This window comes from Microtus ochrogaster, chromosome 6 (assembly GCF_000317375.1).
Source record: "Microtus ochrogaster isolate Prairie Vole_2 chromosome 6, MicOch1.0, whole genome shotgun sequence".
In the NCBI taxonomy this organism is placed as follows: Eukaryota; Metazoa; Chordata; class Mammalia; order Rodentia; family Cricetidae; genus Microtus; species Microtus ochrogaster.
Window position 1 is genome coordinate 73,267,011 of NC_022013.1, and position 17,878 is coordinate 73,284,888.

At 39.7% G+C, this 17,878-nt stretch overlaps 1 protein-coding gene across 1 annotated transcript in view; it reads right to left on the minus strand.

Moving 5' to 3' along the window:
• Spata17 (spermatogenesis associated 17) overlaps positions 1 to 17,878 on the minus strand; it is a 173,717-nt gene that overhangs the window by 127,916 nt on the left and 27,923 nt on the right. Inside the window, 2 exon segments of the mRNA XM_005348848.3 lie at positions 2,506 to 2,609; positions 12,147 to 12,197. Coding sequence (XP_005348905.1) covers positions 2,506 to 2,609; positions 12,147 to 12,197 — 155 coding nt within the window.

Genomic DNA, 17,878 nt, shown 5'->3' on the forward strand with positions numbered 1-17,878 from the left:
TCTCTCTCTCTCTCTCTGTCTCTCTCTCTCTCTCTCTCTCTCTCACACACACACACACACAGAGACAGAGACAGAGAGAGAGACAGAGACAGAGAGAGAGAGACAGATGAGAGAGAAATATAAAATAGAAAATAAAATGAATGCTTATAAAAATGGCAATCCAAAGAGTAGAAAGAAGTCTTATGTGAGAAATTTATAAAATCTAAAAAAAATGTCAGATAAGAAAACAATAATTTATATTAAAGGATACAGAAAAATCAGAAGCATTAAACAAGATGAAAGACTACAAAGTTAAGATACCAAATATAATTATTTTACTGTGCAATTAAAATACAACTTAGCACAGATGGAAAACTAAATCCATTTACTTGCCTTTCAAGAACATGCAAAAGAAAATAATCTATGTATAGTCAAAAAACAATAACTTCCATAAAGCAATTTTATTTTATACATAACAAATGTATTTTTGACTGTAATATTATAAACTTAGAGGCAAAATTAAGAGAAATATTAGACATTGAAAAATAAATTCCAAAGAAGAAATTAAAACTGACATTATACTATATAAAACATATAGAATATGGGTAGCACTATAAATAGAAATAAGCAGTGCCCAAATTATTTTAAATTTGGGTGTCTTTATGTGTTTTTGTATGCACATACGTTTTCAGATGGGTCTGTGTGTACACATGCCTATAGCAGTCAGGGAACATCCGGTGTCTTCCTTGATTGCTTGCCACCGTATTTTCTGAAACACTACCTCTCAGTAAACCTGGGGCTCACGATCAGCTAGACTGAATGGAGTCCAGAGGTCTGCGTGCCTCCAGCCCCCTCCTCAGTGCAGGGGTTACAGATATTGACCATGGTGCCCAGCTTTTATTGGGTTCTGGCAGGTCTCAGCTCTAGTCTTGAAGCTTATATAGCAAATTTACTGACTGAGCTATTTCCCTAGGCCATTGCTACTTTAATTTAAAAAAAAATCTTAAAAGCAAGAATCACAAATTTATAAAGGACTGAACAGAAACTCACATTAATAGAAGAACACCTGTGGTCAGTCTTTGCTCACCTCTTGATATTTAGTCTGCCTTGTTCTGTTTTCTGCATGTCACACTGTACCTGCATACTGCTTACATGCATACATATATCATTAGCTAGGTTCCTTATATGAGGAAGAATATAATTATGTGGCCTCACTTAATGTTATACATTTGAAGTCCATCCCTTCTCCTGCAAATTTTGTGATGCAATGCTGTTTAAAACATATAAAAAATGTACCACTTACATCTCCCACAGGAATTATTGCTGTGGGAGCTCCTTCAGCTCTTCCAGCCAATAGCCTTTAAGATACCAGCCCACTTGGGCATGGTCTTTTATACTATAAATGCAGCTGTAAAGTCTGTGCTTGCTCTCTTGCTTCAGGCTCTCACTTCCGGCTGCTAGACTCTGTTCTTGTTCACCCGTTTGTGCAGAGGACCATGATCTAGGAAAGTTATCTGTGAGTCTCCTCAAAATAAATAACCCTTTATTATACATAATTCTGAACTAGCGTGGGATTAGTTTGTATCTTCCACCATCAAATTATATTCCAAACAAGCGAATATGCAAAGTGATACTGTCATCCACTGGTGAGAAGAGTGGAGACAGGGATGGTGCCAGCAGCCTGAGGAGATCTGGGAATCTTTTAGGGACCTCCACTTAGGCAAAGCTGGGTCTTTGGCAATACTACAGAAAATAATTTTAGGATTCCAGCTTTAATATCTGTTTAAAACATGTTAATCAATTTAAAAACACAGATTTGTACAAAGAGAGGCCCTCAGGAAGGAAGGCACACCTTAGAGCAAGAACTTTAAAACAACTGTTTGTATCCTTGATCCAAAAACATTACAGAGTAAAAAAAAAAAAAATAATGATTGTGGAAGGAACAAAATTTGCAAATAAAACTCTCTGGGTGCCAATAATCATTAACAATCATTTCCACTTCGTTTACATGTCCCGAAGGCATGCAGTAATCATGTCACTGCAGTGGGGTCTATTTGAAAGCACAGCAACATGAAACCACACAGCCTTCTGGGAAAGCTGACTGAGCAGTGCCATGACTGCCACACTTTGCTTCTATTTACAGATTGCTCCCCTTTAATGTGTCCCATGATATTGTCCTCCTTCAGAAGCAAATCCTCACTGCTTTGCATGTTCATCAAAATACATGTGAGGTTTACTGAAGACTTCATCTGCAGAATCATTTCATAGAGAAATCTAAGTTATTATCATATTTTTATAGAAAGTAAACTCTTGAATGACCACATACCATACACACAAAAATCTATAGTCAATCATACATGATAATAACATGTGGATAATAAATGTTTAAGGTAAACAGAATCATGTAGCTATATCTTGCCAACATATCACTAACTTTCAAGGGCTTTTTCTAAGTGTGATAATAACCAGTATCCACTGATAGTCCAAGTGAACTTTCATTAGAACATGAGTGGTTATATTACTCACCTAATTGCATCATTGGTCTCTGAAACAGCTCTCAAGTATTCCTTCAAATAATAATAATTAAAGCAATACTTCCGGATCCTAAAGCCACGCCATCGCCTCTGAATCTATTAATGAAAATAAAAAGATAAAATATGCCATTTAACATTTTTTAAACAATATACCTCTTCAAATCAAGATAATTATGTATAATGACTTCTATCAAATAAAGGTTTGGACAATGCTCCAACTAGACATCTTATGCAACCACATAGCCAGGAATGGGCTTCTTATGCTGAGTCACTGGCTAAGGAGGTTGCATGGACCAGCCCTTTCAAACATCATAGGCTACTAAGGCTATTTGGTTGTTCTTTAAAACTTGATGGTAAAACTGTGGTGCTGAAGGGAATATTTATGTCATCGAACAGGGAGACGTCAAGCTGGCGTACAGCTGAAAGCTGCACTCCTACAGACAAGCATTCATGATGCTGCAAGGTACTCCACATGCCACTATAGGAAAAAGTGATTGTCAATGTCAGCCAGCTACCAACCTGGCAACTTACAACAGAGACGTGCCTGCAAGATATGCTCATGGGATTGCGGCACAAATGTTATATGAATACCAACCTTTTGATTGAACTTAAGGTCCATGCCATGAGATGGAGCCCATATCTGACATTGCTAAAGTGGCAAAAAACCTGACACTAGATAGGTCATGAGCATTGGGGAAAACATATTATATTTACTGTGTGTGTGTGTGTGTGTGTGTGTGTGTGTGTTCATTAGCACATTCTCATGTGTGGGTGCATGTGTGGACATATGTGAAAGCCAGAGGTTGAAGTCAGAATTTTCTTGATCACTGTCCCCATTATTTACTTAGGCAGCTTCTCTAGCAACAGCCAGATCTGGCTACTTCAGCAAGTCTAACCAGATAGCTTTCCCCATACCTGGTCTCTTCCTCTCAAGCACTGGGACTGCAGGTGTAGGCCATCATTGCCACCGCTCTTATATAGCTACTGGGGATGCAAAGCCCCATCCTCACGCTTGGATCAAAGCTCTTTATCCACTTATCAAATTCTTGGCTATGAAGCTGCTCCCTTCGTTATTTGGTCACAGCAACGGAAAGAAGAGCTAATACAACTACCAATAGCACTGCCGGTTGGATTAGGCCTTATTGAAGTAAACTGTTAAATGAGCCTGTCTTTTAAAAAAATGTTCTTTTTGTACTTTTTTATTTTTGGTATTATGTCATTTTCCCTTCTCTTCCCTCCCCCCAAACCCTGTTCTCTTTGGAATTCATTGTCTTTTCTTTAATTGTCATCATATAAAAATTAACAAGGCTCTGGGTTCAAATTTCTAGTACCATCAAGGGAAAAAACCTGATAGCTGATGTTGCCTTTACTTACTTTTCACTTTGAATAGTTCCTCCCTTGTAGCCCAGAGTAGCCTGTAACTCATGATAGATGCCAGGCTATCTTCAAATTTATCATCTCGCCTGCATTTCCCAAGTGCTGGGCCGGCAATAGGTGCTAGCAGTTACACCTGGTACTGCCCTGAGTCTTAACCATGACTTCTTGATGCTATTCTAGTAATGTTAACACCTACTATTTGGTGACTTCTCACGCGTCAGGGGGTCCTAAGCATTTTACTTATGTTATCTTCAGAACACTTTTATGTGAAAAGTATTATTTTAGCTCATTCATAGAAAACGACAAAAAACAGGTTATGTAGTTTTCTCGTAGTCAGCTAGCAGTGGCAGATCTAAATTAAGCTGGAGCAGTGGCAAATCTATTCTTCCAGTCACTACGAGCAGCACTGGGAAATAAATGGGTTACAATTTCCAACCGATGGAACTTCTTTTGAAGCTGTCATCTTCAAATGCCCCCCCCCCCGGAAATCCAAATAGTTTACTTCTACCAAAAGACAGAGCTTCACTTTTCTGGGGTGAGAGAAGTGTTGGGGCTGCATAGTAACACACTTAAGGGCAGCTCCTGGTCATCTTGCAAGCTCCCAGTCATCCTGAGAATCTGTCTCCTTTGATAATATATTCACCAGTTATCAGAACAATTCAAACTAAGACACAAAATATGATATCAATTTAGTGGACAAAAAAATGTCTGCACTTAGTTAAAAATATGGAAGGAAGCACTGAGAATCATTGCTAGCCTTCCAGCGGTATTTTTGTTTTGTTTTGTGTTTTAGCTAAAGGTATTAAGCCTAAATATACACGTAAGTGGAATGTGGAATTGATATTGAATACACAATGATGTTCTCTGTCATTTAAAGGAGCTATTTAAAAGCATTTCACAATCATTTGAAAGTCTGATATTTGTGGGGATTTTAATATCTTAGTCAGCCTTTTGGTATGGAAAAAATGATTAAAATACAGGAAACAGCCACAATGGTGAGGCTATTGAACCAGAGACATGAATCTGAGGAACCAGAATGAAGCAACACTATAGCTACATCGAGAGCTTGTCAATAAAGCGTTTTTCAAGTTATGTTCAATTACTCCTTTCTCTTTAGTTAATTATCTTAGCCATGGGAGAGCTGCAACTGAGTGCAGTGCTTGCAGAAGCCAGAAGGTAGCAGATTCCGTTGCTGGAGTCACAGGCTGGTGTGAGCCACCTGGCGTGGGTGCTCAGAGCCAAATGTCCCATGGAAGAGCAGCAAGAGCTTGCAGCTACTGAGCAGTTTCTGAAACTCCTCAGAGGATCTCATCTTAGAGATCAGTTCTTCAGATTAAAAAAGATTGTTATAAAATGATATAATATTCAATTTGGAAAGTCTCCATAATTTAACCAAAATCATAAAATATCTGACAACCTGGAGGAATTGGTACAAACCCTTTTCAATGAAACAGAGAAACAAATCAAAGTTTACATACATAAATAATACATGCAAATAGGAGAGTATTTTCTTGTTTCATCTAACTTAATGTTCTCATTTTATGCTGAGGTATCGATATAAGGCTCATTCAAAAGAAGAGAAAATTGATGCTTAGTGAGGTCCAATAGGTGCCTAAGGCCACATGGGTGGCTGGGTGGTGTCTGATGTTCAGTATCTCCTATCTGTTGACAAAACAACGCTGGTATCAACTACGAGGCCATCAGGAGATATGCACTGCAGGAAACACGTGCACTCAGTGATGATGCTGAGGAAACACATACCCAGAAATATTACCAGATTCAAAGAAAATCAACATCTCAGCAGACATCGAGATGTTTTTGAGGAGTGAGTGTGTGGCTAAAAGTCTCTGTACGGCAGAACAGAAACTGAGGCCATTTCTGAGAGAAGCAGCCTGTACATACAAACATAAACCTGTGCTAACCCACAAAGGGGATTCCTGGGGGCGGGGCACGGCAATGGCCCGGGATCCTTCTTTCCCCAACTCTAGCTAGTACTGGAAAGAGTAGCAACCTCATCCACACAGGCTCAAATGGAACCTTCTGCGACCCTAATATTCTTGGCACATATCCTATTCAGCAAATCCTTATTCACAATCATATACTGAAAAAGTAAATATAGCAAGTGATGATTAAGATAAAAATGAAAACTCATCCACACTGAAGCACAGGTAGGGTTACTACTGCTGGGAGGAGTCACCACCACCAAAAAGCAAGCAGTGGAGGAAAGGGTTTTCTTGGCTTGCAAGTCCACTTTCACTGCCAGATAACAGTCCATCACTGAGGGAAGAAAGGACAGAAACACAAAGAGGGCAGGAACCTGGAGGCAGGAGCTGATACAGAGGCCATGAAAGGTTGCTGCTTACTGACTTGCTCTTCATGGCTTGTTCAGCCTATTTTTTATAGAACCCAGGATTAACAGCTTAGCTATGGCAACATCCAAAAGGGCTGGGCCTTCCCCCATCACTAGTTAAGAAAATGCCCTACAGGCTTGCCTGCAGCTTGATCTAATGGGAGGCATTTACTCAGTTGAGAACCCCCACTTCTTTGATTACTTTAGCTTGTGTCAAGTTGACATTAAACTAGCCATCACAATAAATAATTGCTCCTTAAGTGGCTTTGTGTAAAATGAGTGTCTAGAAGGAGATGGAAGGAACTGAGCCTTAGGTGAACAACTGTCAGGGACGTGAACAGGCTGAAAGTCATTTGCTTCTTGCTTTGCCAAGTATCACACTAATGGATTCCATTCAAGCACTCCTTATGAACAAGGCATGGGCTCATGTTAACATGAAGAAACTGAGGGGAGTAATTTACTCAAGCTCATCTATCCACTACAAAAGCAAATGGCAGAGTCAGGACACAAACCCATGTATGTCTTGCTATAAAGTCCACACTTTTGGCACCATTGTCTTCTGTGAACACTACAAAAAGAAAGAAAACGTGTCTTTAATCTTGAAGTCACATTTTCTTATAGCCGGGGGTGGGGGGAGCTAGCGTAACAGTTTCTAGTTAGTATAGACATGGTATATATGTGGGTAAGGAATCTGATATCCTTACCTACTGATATGGGGGATTTTGTACATTTCTTGCTGATATTTGAGTCCTGGTGGATGGACAATTTTTTAAAAGAAAACATATTCAAGAGCCAGAATAAATCTTACAATATTGTTTTTCTTAATTTTAAGGTGAATGGGTGACAACTTCAAAAAAACAAAATGAAATAAAACACAACCATAAATGGCTAGTATTCATGCCCTTCAAAGTAATTAGGAACTTTCAGAAGTGACTGGAATAAAACAATTATTGTCATTGATCAGCTCTGAATAGATAATTTTAAACAAAGCCATCATGCGCTCAGCGGATTACAGCTTGTTAACCGGTAAGTTCTGAATGACCTCTTAAGCGAGTCAGACCAATGATGCATACTCCTCATTAAGTAACATCGCATTCCAAGTGGTCTTATAAATAATGTTTATTTTAAGCACTGAGACAAATGGCAAAACCTTGGTACAGCAAACGCCATCTGCTCATAGAAAAGGGTTCCTCCACTACGTTTATCATTATTCCCCAAATCCATAGTGATCTGAATGTCAGTGGAAGAGGAACAAAGGTCTTTTTTCCTAAAACAGAAGTGCAGGAAGCCTGGAAAGTGGACACGCTGACAATGTCCTACCCAGCTTTGATGCCCTGGTGTACATCCTTGGACCATGGCAGCACGCGCTCTTCCTTGGCTCTCCTTATCTTTGCTTTCTCTAATGGTCGGTTTAAGTGCTTTGCATGTGTAATCTTAGTAACAAGGGGAGTGAAGAGACATTCCTTTACATGGAAATGGAGGCATCATAATGTATACACTTGACATTGTCTAAGGTATCCTTCCTATCTTGACAAAAACACTGAAGTTTGTGCCTAAGACTATGTTCTTCACTCTGCAGCCACAGAAACAGGATGCCATTTCCAGTCTCTGAGACTGTCAGTATCTTTTCTAAAAAAAAATTAGCAATGTGCGTCTTAAATTATGAAAGTTGTTACTGTAAATGATGCTTCCTTCATGGCACAATAAATATGATCAGAATTATAAGTAGTCTAAAGGACTGAGATGGAAGTTTATAGATGACATATTTAACCACTGTAAAGTCACTATATAATTTTTCTTACACTCGTCATGTTTTAGACATTAAATAGACAAACAATTTGATATTGTGACTTACATTAATTCATAACTGTAAGAGAAAGTGAGTCCCTAAAATTATAGCACTTTGCAAATTTGTTTTAAGTCATTTTTAGTGTTCAAGCTGTTATGTTGTTATTTCCCATAAAGCGAACACTTCAATCTGAACTGAAGTGATTGTGCTAAAATCAAGACAAATCACTGAGAATGAGAATCTGCTGGCCTTCTCCCAGTCCTAGTCACTTTGCTAAGCAATGACATCTGATTGAGCAATCACTATAAAGTGTTCCAGGACAAAAGGGATTCTCCAAGAAACAGTCATTACATCTGCCATCCAGTCCATCCCTACCAGAGCGCCTACTTATGGAATTTAAATAGCTTAACCATCCCCAGCAAAAGCAAAAATGATCTCTTCTAACAAGGGTGCTTAGTCCTTAGTGATGCAGAGAAAATTGTTTAAGGCAAAGGACTTCTTTTTAAAACTCCATACATAGGAAAGAATAAGAGGGAGGGACAGCATTGACTGAGTGTCCTGAGATATTTATTTAACTACCTTCCATAAGTCAAGCATTGGAAACTGAAGAATGGCCATCTCTGGGTCCCAAGAGACTTCCAGCATAGCTGTGGTGGAGGTTGGGATGTAAATTAGGATGAATAATAAAATGTTACCAGTTTTAATAGAAAAAAAAAACATGTCTACGGTAAAGTAGAGAAATAAAACTTCAGAGAGTGACTGACTCTACAGGAAAAGGGGATCATGAATTTTACATAGAAAAGGTAGCCCTTTAAAAATACAGAAAGTTAGGCTGTCTATTATATATATTGTCTATTATATAAAGCCAAAACATTTTATGTATTTGTTCTGCATTAGAAAAGTATGAACACTTACCTAGTACTGACTGCTCTACCCCATAGCCTCTAACTACTGAACAGTGTTCGTCATGCTAATGTTGGGTTTTCTTTTACTCTAGCCCCACGTTGCAATGCCAAAATCGTTGTTGTTTGTGTTTACTCTTTTTACTCTTTTGCCTTTTTAAGAGGCCCACCAAACAGATCCCAAATAAATCACACATGGAATCTTATTCTTTCTTATAAGTGCCAGCTTTTCTTATCTTAAATTATCCCATCTATCTTTTGCCTCTAGGTTTTTACTTTTCTCTATTTCTGTTTAAGCTTTCTTTCTTTCTTTCTTTCTTTCTTTCTTTCTTTCTTATTTTTTTTTTTTTTGAAATTTGAGACAAGGTTTCTCCATAGCTTTTGGTTCCTGTCCTGGAACTAGCTCTTGTAGACCAGGCTGGCCTAGAACTCACAGAGATCCGCCTGCCTCTGCCTCCCGAGTGCTGGGATTAAAGGTGTGCGCCACCACTGCCCGGCAACTTTTCTTTTTTTCTTTGTGGTCTGCTGTTTAACTGGGTTGCTGGCCCCTTGAGTCCTTCTCCCCTTGTTCTATCTTGCACCTTCTTTTTTTCCCCTAATTTTCTCCTATTTATTTTCTCTGCCTGCCAGCCCCACCTATCCTTTCTCCTGCCTCACTATTGGCCATTCAGCTCTTTCTTAGACCATCAGGTATTTAGACAGGCATAGTAACACAGCTTCACAGAGTTAAACAAATGCAGCATAAAAGAATGCTACAGATCTTTGCATCATTAAACAACATTTCACAGCATAAACAAATATAACACATCTTAAAATAATATTCTACAACATGGTTAGCAAAGTTTTTAAAGTACCACCTAATAGAAAACTCACTTATAAGTAAATTCAGTTCTGGTCACTGCTCACTGTGATCTGATAATCTTTTTTTTACTGAGTTCTACATTTTTCTCTGCTCCCCTCCCTCCCTCTCCCCTCTCCCCTTCAGCCCTCCCCCAAGGTCCCCATGCTCACAGTTTACTCAGATTTTGTGTTTTTCTACTTCCCACGTAGATTAGGTCTACGTAAGTCTCTCTTAGTGTCCTCATTGTTGTCTAAGTTCTCTGAAGATAAGGAAAATGTGGTACATTGACACAATGGAGTACTACACAGCAGAAAAAAATGACATCTTGACTTTTGCAGGAAAATGGATGGAGCTAGAAAACATTATTTTGAGGGAGGTAACCCAGACACAGACAATTACCATACGTACTCACTCATAGGTGGTTTTTAAACATAAAGCAAAGAAAACCAGCCTACAAACCACAGTCCCAGATAACTTAGACAACAGTGATCTGCTAATCTTAAAAAATCAACCTTCATTAGAGGATCATTGAGAGTTTCTACACAAATCAGCCTTGCCCCTACCTGTGCAAAGTTAACTCAACGCAAGCCTCTGAAGGGAGTCTTTAAACTTCTTGTAGTGCGTGTGTGTGTTTCACTAGGGATTGAACCTACATCACACATACACTAAGTAAGTACTTTACTACTGAACTATATCCTCAGCTGTTTTTTTTTTATATACCTGTAATATACTCTCCAGTGGAGCAGGGTATTTTACACGTGTAATTCTAGCACTCTGGACATTAGGTCAAGAGAGTCAGAAGTTCAAGGCCAGCCTCGGCTGCATAGTCAAGACTACATGAGACCATGTCCTTTAAGAAAAAGCAAAACTGTTTTAGGTTCTCAATAATTCGTTACTTTTTACTTTAGAGACACATCAGACATGAAGTAATCAGATGAGATTCTGAAAGACTCCATGTCTGAGCATTTGGTAGCACTGCAAAAAGAATGGAACCCTATACATTCTCAGGTTAGTGCATGCCCTGAAGAAAGAAAATCTAAAGTGTTTTCTTGTGTGGATGCTACTGAGAAAGGTTAACGGCATCCTACTTGGAGTTCTTGCTTCAGATAATACCACTTCTTTCTCTTGTCTGAGTTCTCACCAACTCCAGGGACACAGAAAGGTGCACAGTTATTATAGTAGGCCTGGTTCAGGCTCCCCTGTGCCTCCACATAGAAGATAGCAACCTTTCCAAGGATAGCATAGAGATTCAAAGAAATGTTAACTAGGTCTCTCATTCAGCACATGGCTTTCAGAAAGAATTTGCTATTTTGCTTGGCCCAAAAGCAAAATGTGTTCTCTGCCGAAGTAAGAACTAATATTAATCAAAGAGAATGTAATCAGGCAATAAAGGTCTTAGAAGCAGTAATAAAATTCAACTGAGAAATTTCCCTATACATAATAATTTAGCAATTAAGCTATAACTACATTGTTTTAAATAAAGGGAATACATTCTTTTGCACTCATTGCCAACATCTGCAGAAATCAAATTCAAGCATATGGTTGCTATGTTCAGCTTGTTTGTGAGTGTATGTGTTGTGTGTGTGTATATGTGTAAACATAAGTGCATGCAGGCAAGCATTCACGTGGAGGCTGGAGGGAGATGTTGGATTTCCCATCACTCTTTCTGTGCCCACCTCTTTTGGAGACAAGGTCTCTCAGTGAGCCTGAAGCTCGCCAACTTGGCTATGCTGTCTGCCTAATGAACTTTAGGGATTAGCCTGTCTCCACCCTGCCAGCACTGGAGTTACAGGAAAGTACTACCACCATGCTCAGCTGGTTACAAGAGCTCTGGGGATCAGAACTCGGTCTCTCATGATTGTAAGTCAAACATTTTACCATCCAACCCATATTATCAGCCTTAAAGTCACCTTTCTATTAGAGAGCCAGCACATAAAAATGAACACAGAAATGATAAAAAGTTTCTGTGCTGGAAACAAACTTTATTATTGCTAAAGCATATGAATAATTCTAATTACTATGTGAGGAAGGATTCTTAGATCTCAGAGCCATGTTCATCTATTTACCATGATATTTCACATGAAATATGGACACTGATGCATTACTTCACCGATATTTGTGGTCTTTCTTTAGCAATGGCTCAGAGATCCCTGGCATTACAAAGCATAGACATTACAGCTATGTGTCTTACATTTTACCGCAATTGTCAATGCTACTGTGTGTTTAGTATAGCTAACTTTTTAACTAGTGCTCTTGCCCCACCTCCATTAGCATATCAATCAAATTTGCATTACTCTGCTTTGCTCGTTTTATTAAAAGGGAATTCAAGGCACAATTGACTTTTCATTTGTTTAACAAGTGAAGAAATATTTACCCTGACAGCCATTTCATTGTAGAGATTCATCTTCATATTATAATACGCTGCCTGTGAATCAAGAAAAAAGAAAAGATAGCATAGATTTCAGTTACACAAAGACAGTGCAGCCTATTTTTACATATAAAGGATAAGAATCTTTATACATAATACATAATAAGAGATCTGGGCTTAGAAAATGAAATCAAACTTTGTATTGAAGAGATAGGCTTCCTAATACATAATGCAAGCTTAACCACAAAAATCTATGGTAGTCAAACTCAGAGCTAATGGAGATATATGATCATAAAATGCTCTCCGCTGAGTTTGATAATCAATGGTGCTCTGCTGAGAATAGAATAACAAAGCAGAAATATTCACAAGTGCTGGTGACACGTCGTATGGTATGATTTATTCACTGGGGTTCTCTTAGCCAAAACTCACAGGAACATAAAAGGAATTCATATTTCAAGACGTCGGGTTTAATGAAAAATTCAAAGAAGTGCTGTCTTCAGTCGAAACCGTTCAAGGATACGGATGCAGTGATGGGGCAAAATTGTGCCTTCCAACCATCTATGTGAGATGCTATGTGCTTAGCTGCCTCCTGAGTCAGCCTTGGGAATTTTGTTTCATTTAGTATTCACTTTACCTCCATAAAATCACAAATATAATGATATCACATTACAGCAAATCCCTTGGTAGAGTGAATATTTCCTAAACTCTTAGTTTCTTTCTAAGAAAGATACTCTTTCTATTAATACCCGAATCTATGCTATATAAAGAAGCATTCAGCAATGTTTCTTATTCTAATGAAATTACTGTCTTGAATTAAAATTTCCCTATCTGCTCTGTCTTTTAATTAAAAATAACAATCTGCAGAGCTCACAACAATAAAATTAACAGTAAAAACATTTACTTAAATATTTTTTCAACATAAAGTTGTTGACACAAAAACACAACTCTCACCTCAAAGCCAAAGAAACGGTTTACCTTGGAGCCAAATGATTGGCCATAACTTAGGAACACAGGTTTAGGTCACCTCAAATTCCTTGTTCTAACATGTAACAGTTTGATGAATTTTTAATCGTTACAGAGCAAGCAAGTCATAAAGCAAGGCACTTGTAGAATACACTGGTGAATTCATCTGGTAGGAGGGTCACAGCTAAGCAGGGAGATACTAGCTACAGGGCTCAAGTCTTCCTGTGCATCCTTAGCCTTTGGTTGGTGGAAGCCAGAGGCTTTGAACCACACTCTGAGGTTTTACATGTTAGTCAAAGGGATGTTAGGGTCAGACACAGAAATGGGCAGAGAACGATTATCAAGGAGTCTGAAGATGCCAAGACAGATTGTAACTATGCTCTGGACCCGCAATGTCACTTTCTCTGCACAGCCACTGACATTCTGAGCAGGTAACCAGCCTTGTGGAACAGCCAGCGTAAGGTGTGGTTCTTTCCAAGAACTTCCCTTTATGGTCCACAGCCTCATGCATTTTTCTCCAATCAAAAGTCATGCAGCTAAAAGAATTTCACCCTAGCTTATGAGTATTAAGTTTTCTGGGTAGAAAAATAGAAAAATAAACTATATCCCTGGCACTTCTTCCTCATGACAGCCAAGACTCCATACAAAGGACTTTCCTATAATTAGCCTCTGTGAGTTGTCTGGTCTGACCCAGAGGAATCTGTGAAGGGCTCCGGGGATATATGACTCATCAACAATCTGAGCATTACTGCCTTTAACTTCTCCATCTCCCTTAAACCAAATGTGCCATAATTCCTGCTATTTGAGGTAAATTAAAATATTTAATTTCATATTGTATTTAAGTTATACTGAAGATAACATTGCCATGAAATGCATATATGTGATGGAGGAAGGTCAAGAGCAGAGACGCCATGCTCCCGGCTCCTGGGCGGACGTGGGGATAGCTCTGCTCTCTGAGGCACATGCGATGAAGCTCCGACCCAGGATGGACATAGGCTAGAATCTCCCTGGTAAGCCACCTTGTGGGCTACAGCAGATTATTAGAGATGGGCTAGTCCAGGTGCGAGAGTTAGCCTAGAAGAGGCTAGATAGAAATGGCCAAGCAGTGATTAAATGAATACAGTGTCTGTGTAATTATTTCGGGGCATAAGCTAGCCAAGCGGCTGGGGTGCTGGGGACTCAGCCCCGCCGCTCCTTTTCAACATATATGTGTTATTTCTATATATATTTGCTTTCATATAGTAGTTTTTTCTTTTAATTATAAATAAAAACTCAAAGAGCTTACACCAGTAAAAAATAACAGTAAAAGCATTACACACATATTTTTTCAACATAATATTGTTCACCCAAAAATACAACTCTCAGCTCATGAAAGAATGATTATTGGAAACTACGTCTTTCAGAACACTCCAATCAGTAAAAGGTGTTCTTGCCTGTATATAGCAGTGCTAGTTGAAAGCACTGCACCAGTTTTGAACCCCAGACACGTTTTGTTTTTGAAATGACCTTTGTGTGTGGTGTTCATGTGAAAGTCAGAGGACAACCTGTGAGAGAAGTCAGGTCTCTCCTCTGACCCAAAGATACACAACTCGTCATCATGCTTGCTGGCAAGACCTTACCCACTGGCCCTTGGCTTTATTTTATCATCTGGGTAGCTTTGAAAAGAGTTGTAAGTCTCCTGGTCTAGATTCTTGTCCTTTAAAAAGGTATTATATGTTTTATTGAGCTGTTGTGAAGATCAAAAGAGATGAAGTCACTAAGGTGCTGGGGTTCACAGTGGGGTTGAACAGGTGCTGTGTGTGAAGGTTGTACATTTAACTGCATAACACGACGGTAAAGGGGGAGCGGTGGTTTTTGAGTCCGACAACTGTGAATCTGTATTTTAAAGGCAGTGCTATCCAGAGCCTGGCCAGGAGCCCCAGCTTTGTTTGTCCTTCAGAACACAGCACCTGCATATGGAGCATCTTCAACAGGCCGGCCAAAACTGGTTTGTTGTAGAGGGCAGCTGGGGTGAGCAGCAGATAGTCTCACTTTTTTACACTCTTGCCTACAGGATAAACGGCTCAGACAGTAGACAGCAACCTCAAAGAAGGGCAGAAAACACCTTGTTTAAAGGATCAGAAGGAGGCAGGGCCTGAATTTCCAGAAAAGATATGACCGTCCCTAACCTCCATTTCGAGGGCCTGTCACCCCAGAAGGATCAGCGAAGCTTGCTTTTCAAGGTTATGTCTCCTGTTCTTGGCTAGCAATAAAAGTCTCCTAGATTCCCATGTTCCTATTCTCACACACACCACTAGTGGATTCTATGTGGTGTCCCAGGTTGCCTAGTCCAGAGCTTTTGAAAATAACCTCCAAATAACAGTTTCATGTGGCTCCCGCTTAAAGTGTCAAACCTAGAAAAGCTGGCCACAGAGACAGACACCAGAATGGTGGCTACCAGGGACCTTGGAAAGCACAAATCACTATTTAGGAAATGCTCTAGAGAGATGGTTGCATAAAAATAGAATGTATGAGCCCAGAAAGGTGGCTCAGCTGTTCAGGGCCCACACTGCTCTTCCAGAGGACCCAAATTTGTTAGTCCCCAGTCCCATCCACTGCTGTAATTCCAGGTCAAGGTGACCAAACACCCTCTTCTGTCCTGTGCAGGTGCTCACGTGTTCATACACACCACTACATACATGTACACATAGATAAATATAAAATATTTTTCAAAATGTGAATGCATCTGAATAGTACAGTTAAAACAATTAAAATGTTTATTACATATGTTTCAGCATCTTTAAAATCACTCAGAAAAGGCGTTTGACCTGTATGTATCACAATACAATCTCAGAGATGTAGGTAGACATTCCATTTCAGTTGATCTTTGTTTTACTAGTCTGAACAATGATTTTTTGTAATGTTAATGTTTCCATGTAGTCGGACAAGCAAAGGAGATGGTAGCAACCCATATAAGCTACACTAAAAGCTACCACAATTTTTCAGCCAACAAAAACTTTAATATTCTTACTATTAACCAAACTTCTATTCCTTCATTATTGAGACTCCAAGTTCACTTTAAACAGGAAAGTAAAAGCTCTGTCATGTCATAAGGACCACCCATGCAAGGAGTACAGTTTCACTATAATGCAGATATGGCACCCACTCAGTGAGGGTCAACTGGTGCTTTCTGGGTAAACTCCAGAAGTAAATGAAGGGAGGTGGGAGGAAAAACAGGGAAAGGAAGGTAAAGAAGGTTCTACTCAGATGTAGAACGAGTAAAACTCATCAAGATCAAAGGCCAGCACTTGAGCACATCAGCTTTAAGTGGTCTTTGCCTTATTGCTTGGGAGAGCCGCCATGGAAGGCATTTTCCTTTGGAAAATGTACTTATTTGTCTGTGGCCGATGTGCGTGTGGACTTGTTATTTTGTGATTTCTAACAGTCGTCCTTTCTAACTTGCTGGCCACTGGTTCTGTTCAGTAAATGACTATGCTGTGGGTACAGACAGGCTACGAACGTTTCAGTGCTTCTGAGGAGACTTTGAGGCTTTAGCTCCTCAGTGACTCTGCTTGGCTAAGCCCCCAGGCCACACTTGGATGTGGTCATTTCCAGGAGCGTGATGAAGTGCCAAGCTAAAGCACAGATCACACAAGTGTTTCGTTTCTCCAGCAGCATAATGGCTGCTGGTCAGATTATGTCCACATTGCTTTGTCTCTCTGTCTCTCTGCCTGTCTGTCTGTATCTCTTTCTTACCCACTCTTTCTACAAAGTCATTTATTATGGGGAGTCAGATAAATGAGAACTGCTCCTGTATTGGACTAAATAAAACAATCAAAGTTCATCAAAGCAATGTCAAGATTTCTTTCCCACTGTCTCTAACAACTCCCTTCCCTTCCCCTTCAGCCTGATTCTCTTATTCTTCTCAATGCCGCTCCTCCTGCCTGAAACCTCTCCCATTCCATATGTCTGCACAGGTTCCGCTCCTGGTTTTCCTGAAAGCATCTGTGGGAGAATCTGCCCTTTCTCCCTACTCCAAGTCTACCAGCTGGAACTTAGTGCGTCCATAGCTCCAGTGGGCTCTGTGAAATAACTCCCGAAACAAAAGGGAACCTCAAACTTTTCTAAGTTATATTTTAATGATATGCATGCATAATGTTTGCTTCTGTAGTCGGCTACAAAGTAATGCTTCCACACATGCATGCTATTATACTTTATTTTACTGACCGCAGCTCTTTGTCGCTGCTCCTTCCCTCTTCCTCCTGTGTGTCACATGTGCTCCCTTCACTCCCAGCTCCCTTCTTGGTGACTCCTGGCCAGAGGTCCTCTGCGCAGTCACCTGTGCAGTGCAGTTCACTCCCTGAGCTCACCTGCCAGACTGCCGCAGACCAGGGCTTCCTGGCCAGTTTACCTACAGGGTCCCAGAACATGCCCCAGACCTGGGCAGCTAGAGACACACCACTCCTGTCTGAAATCCACAGTTCAGTTTCCTCTATTTAACTCCTAGGATAAATTTCTACTCAAAGGTTTCTGAACACTTGAATTGGTCAGCTACCCACTCTTCTTCAGTTTTAGCTTACATCTCCTGTGTGTACACAGTGGTACAGGAACAGAAAATAAGGCTTGCCTTTGTTGTTAAGCATTCTGATAGAAATCAAGAAAAGATGAGTTTCAAGAAAGAAATCACGAACTCACTCAAAAGCACAGCATTTAAAATAACACATGCTCATAATCATTTTAGAGTGTGTGGCCGTTAACATTACAAAGTGACAAACATGGTGAGAACGGAAGAGTTA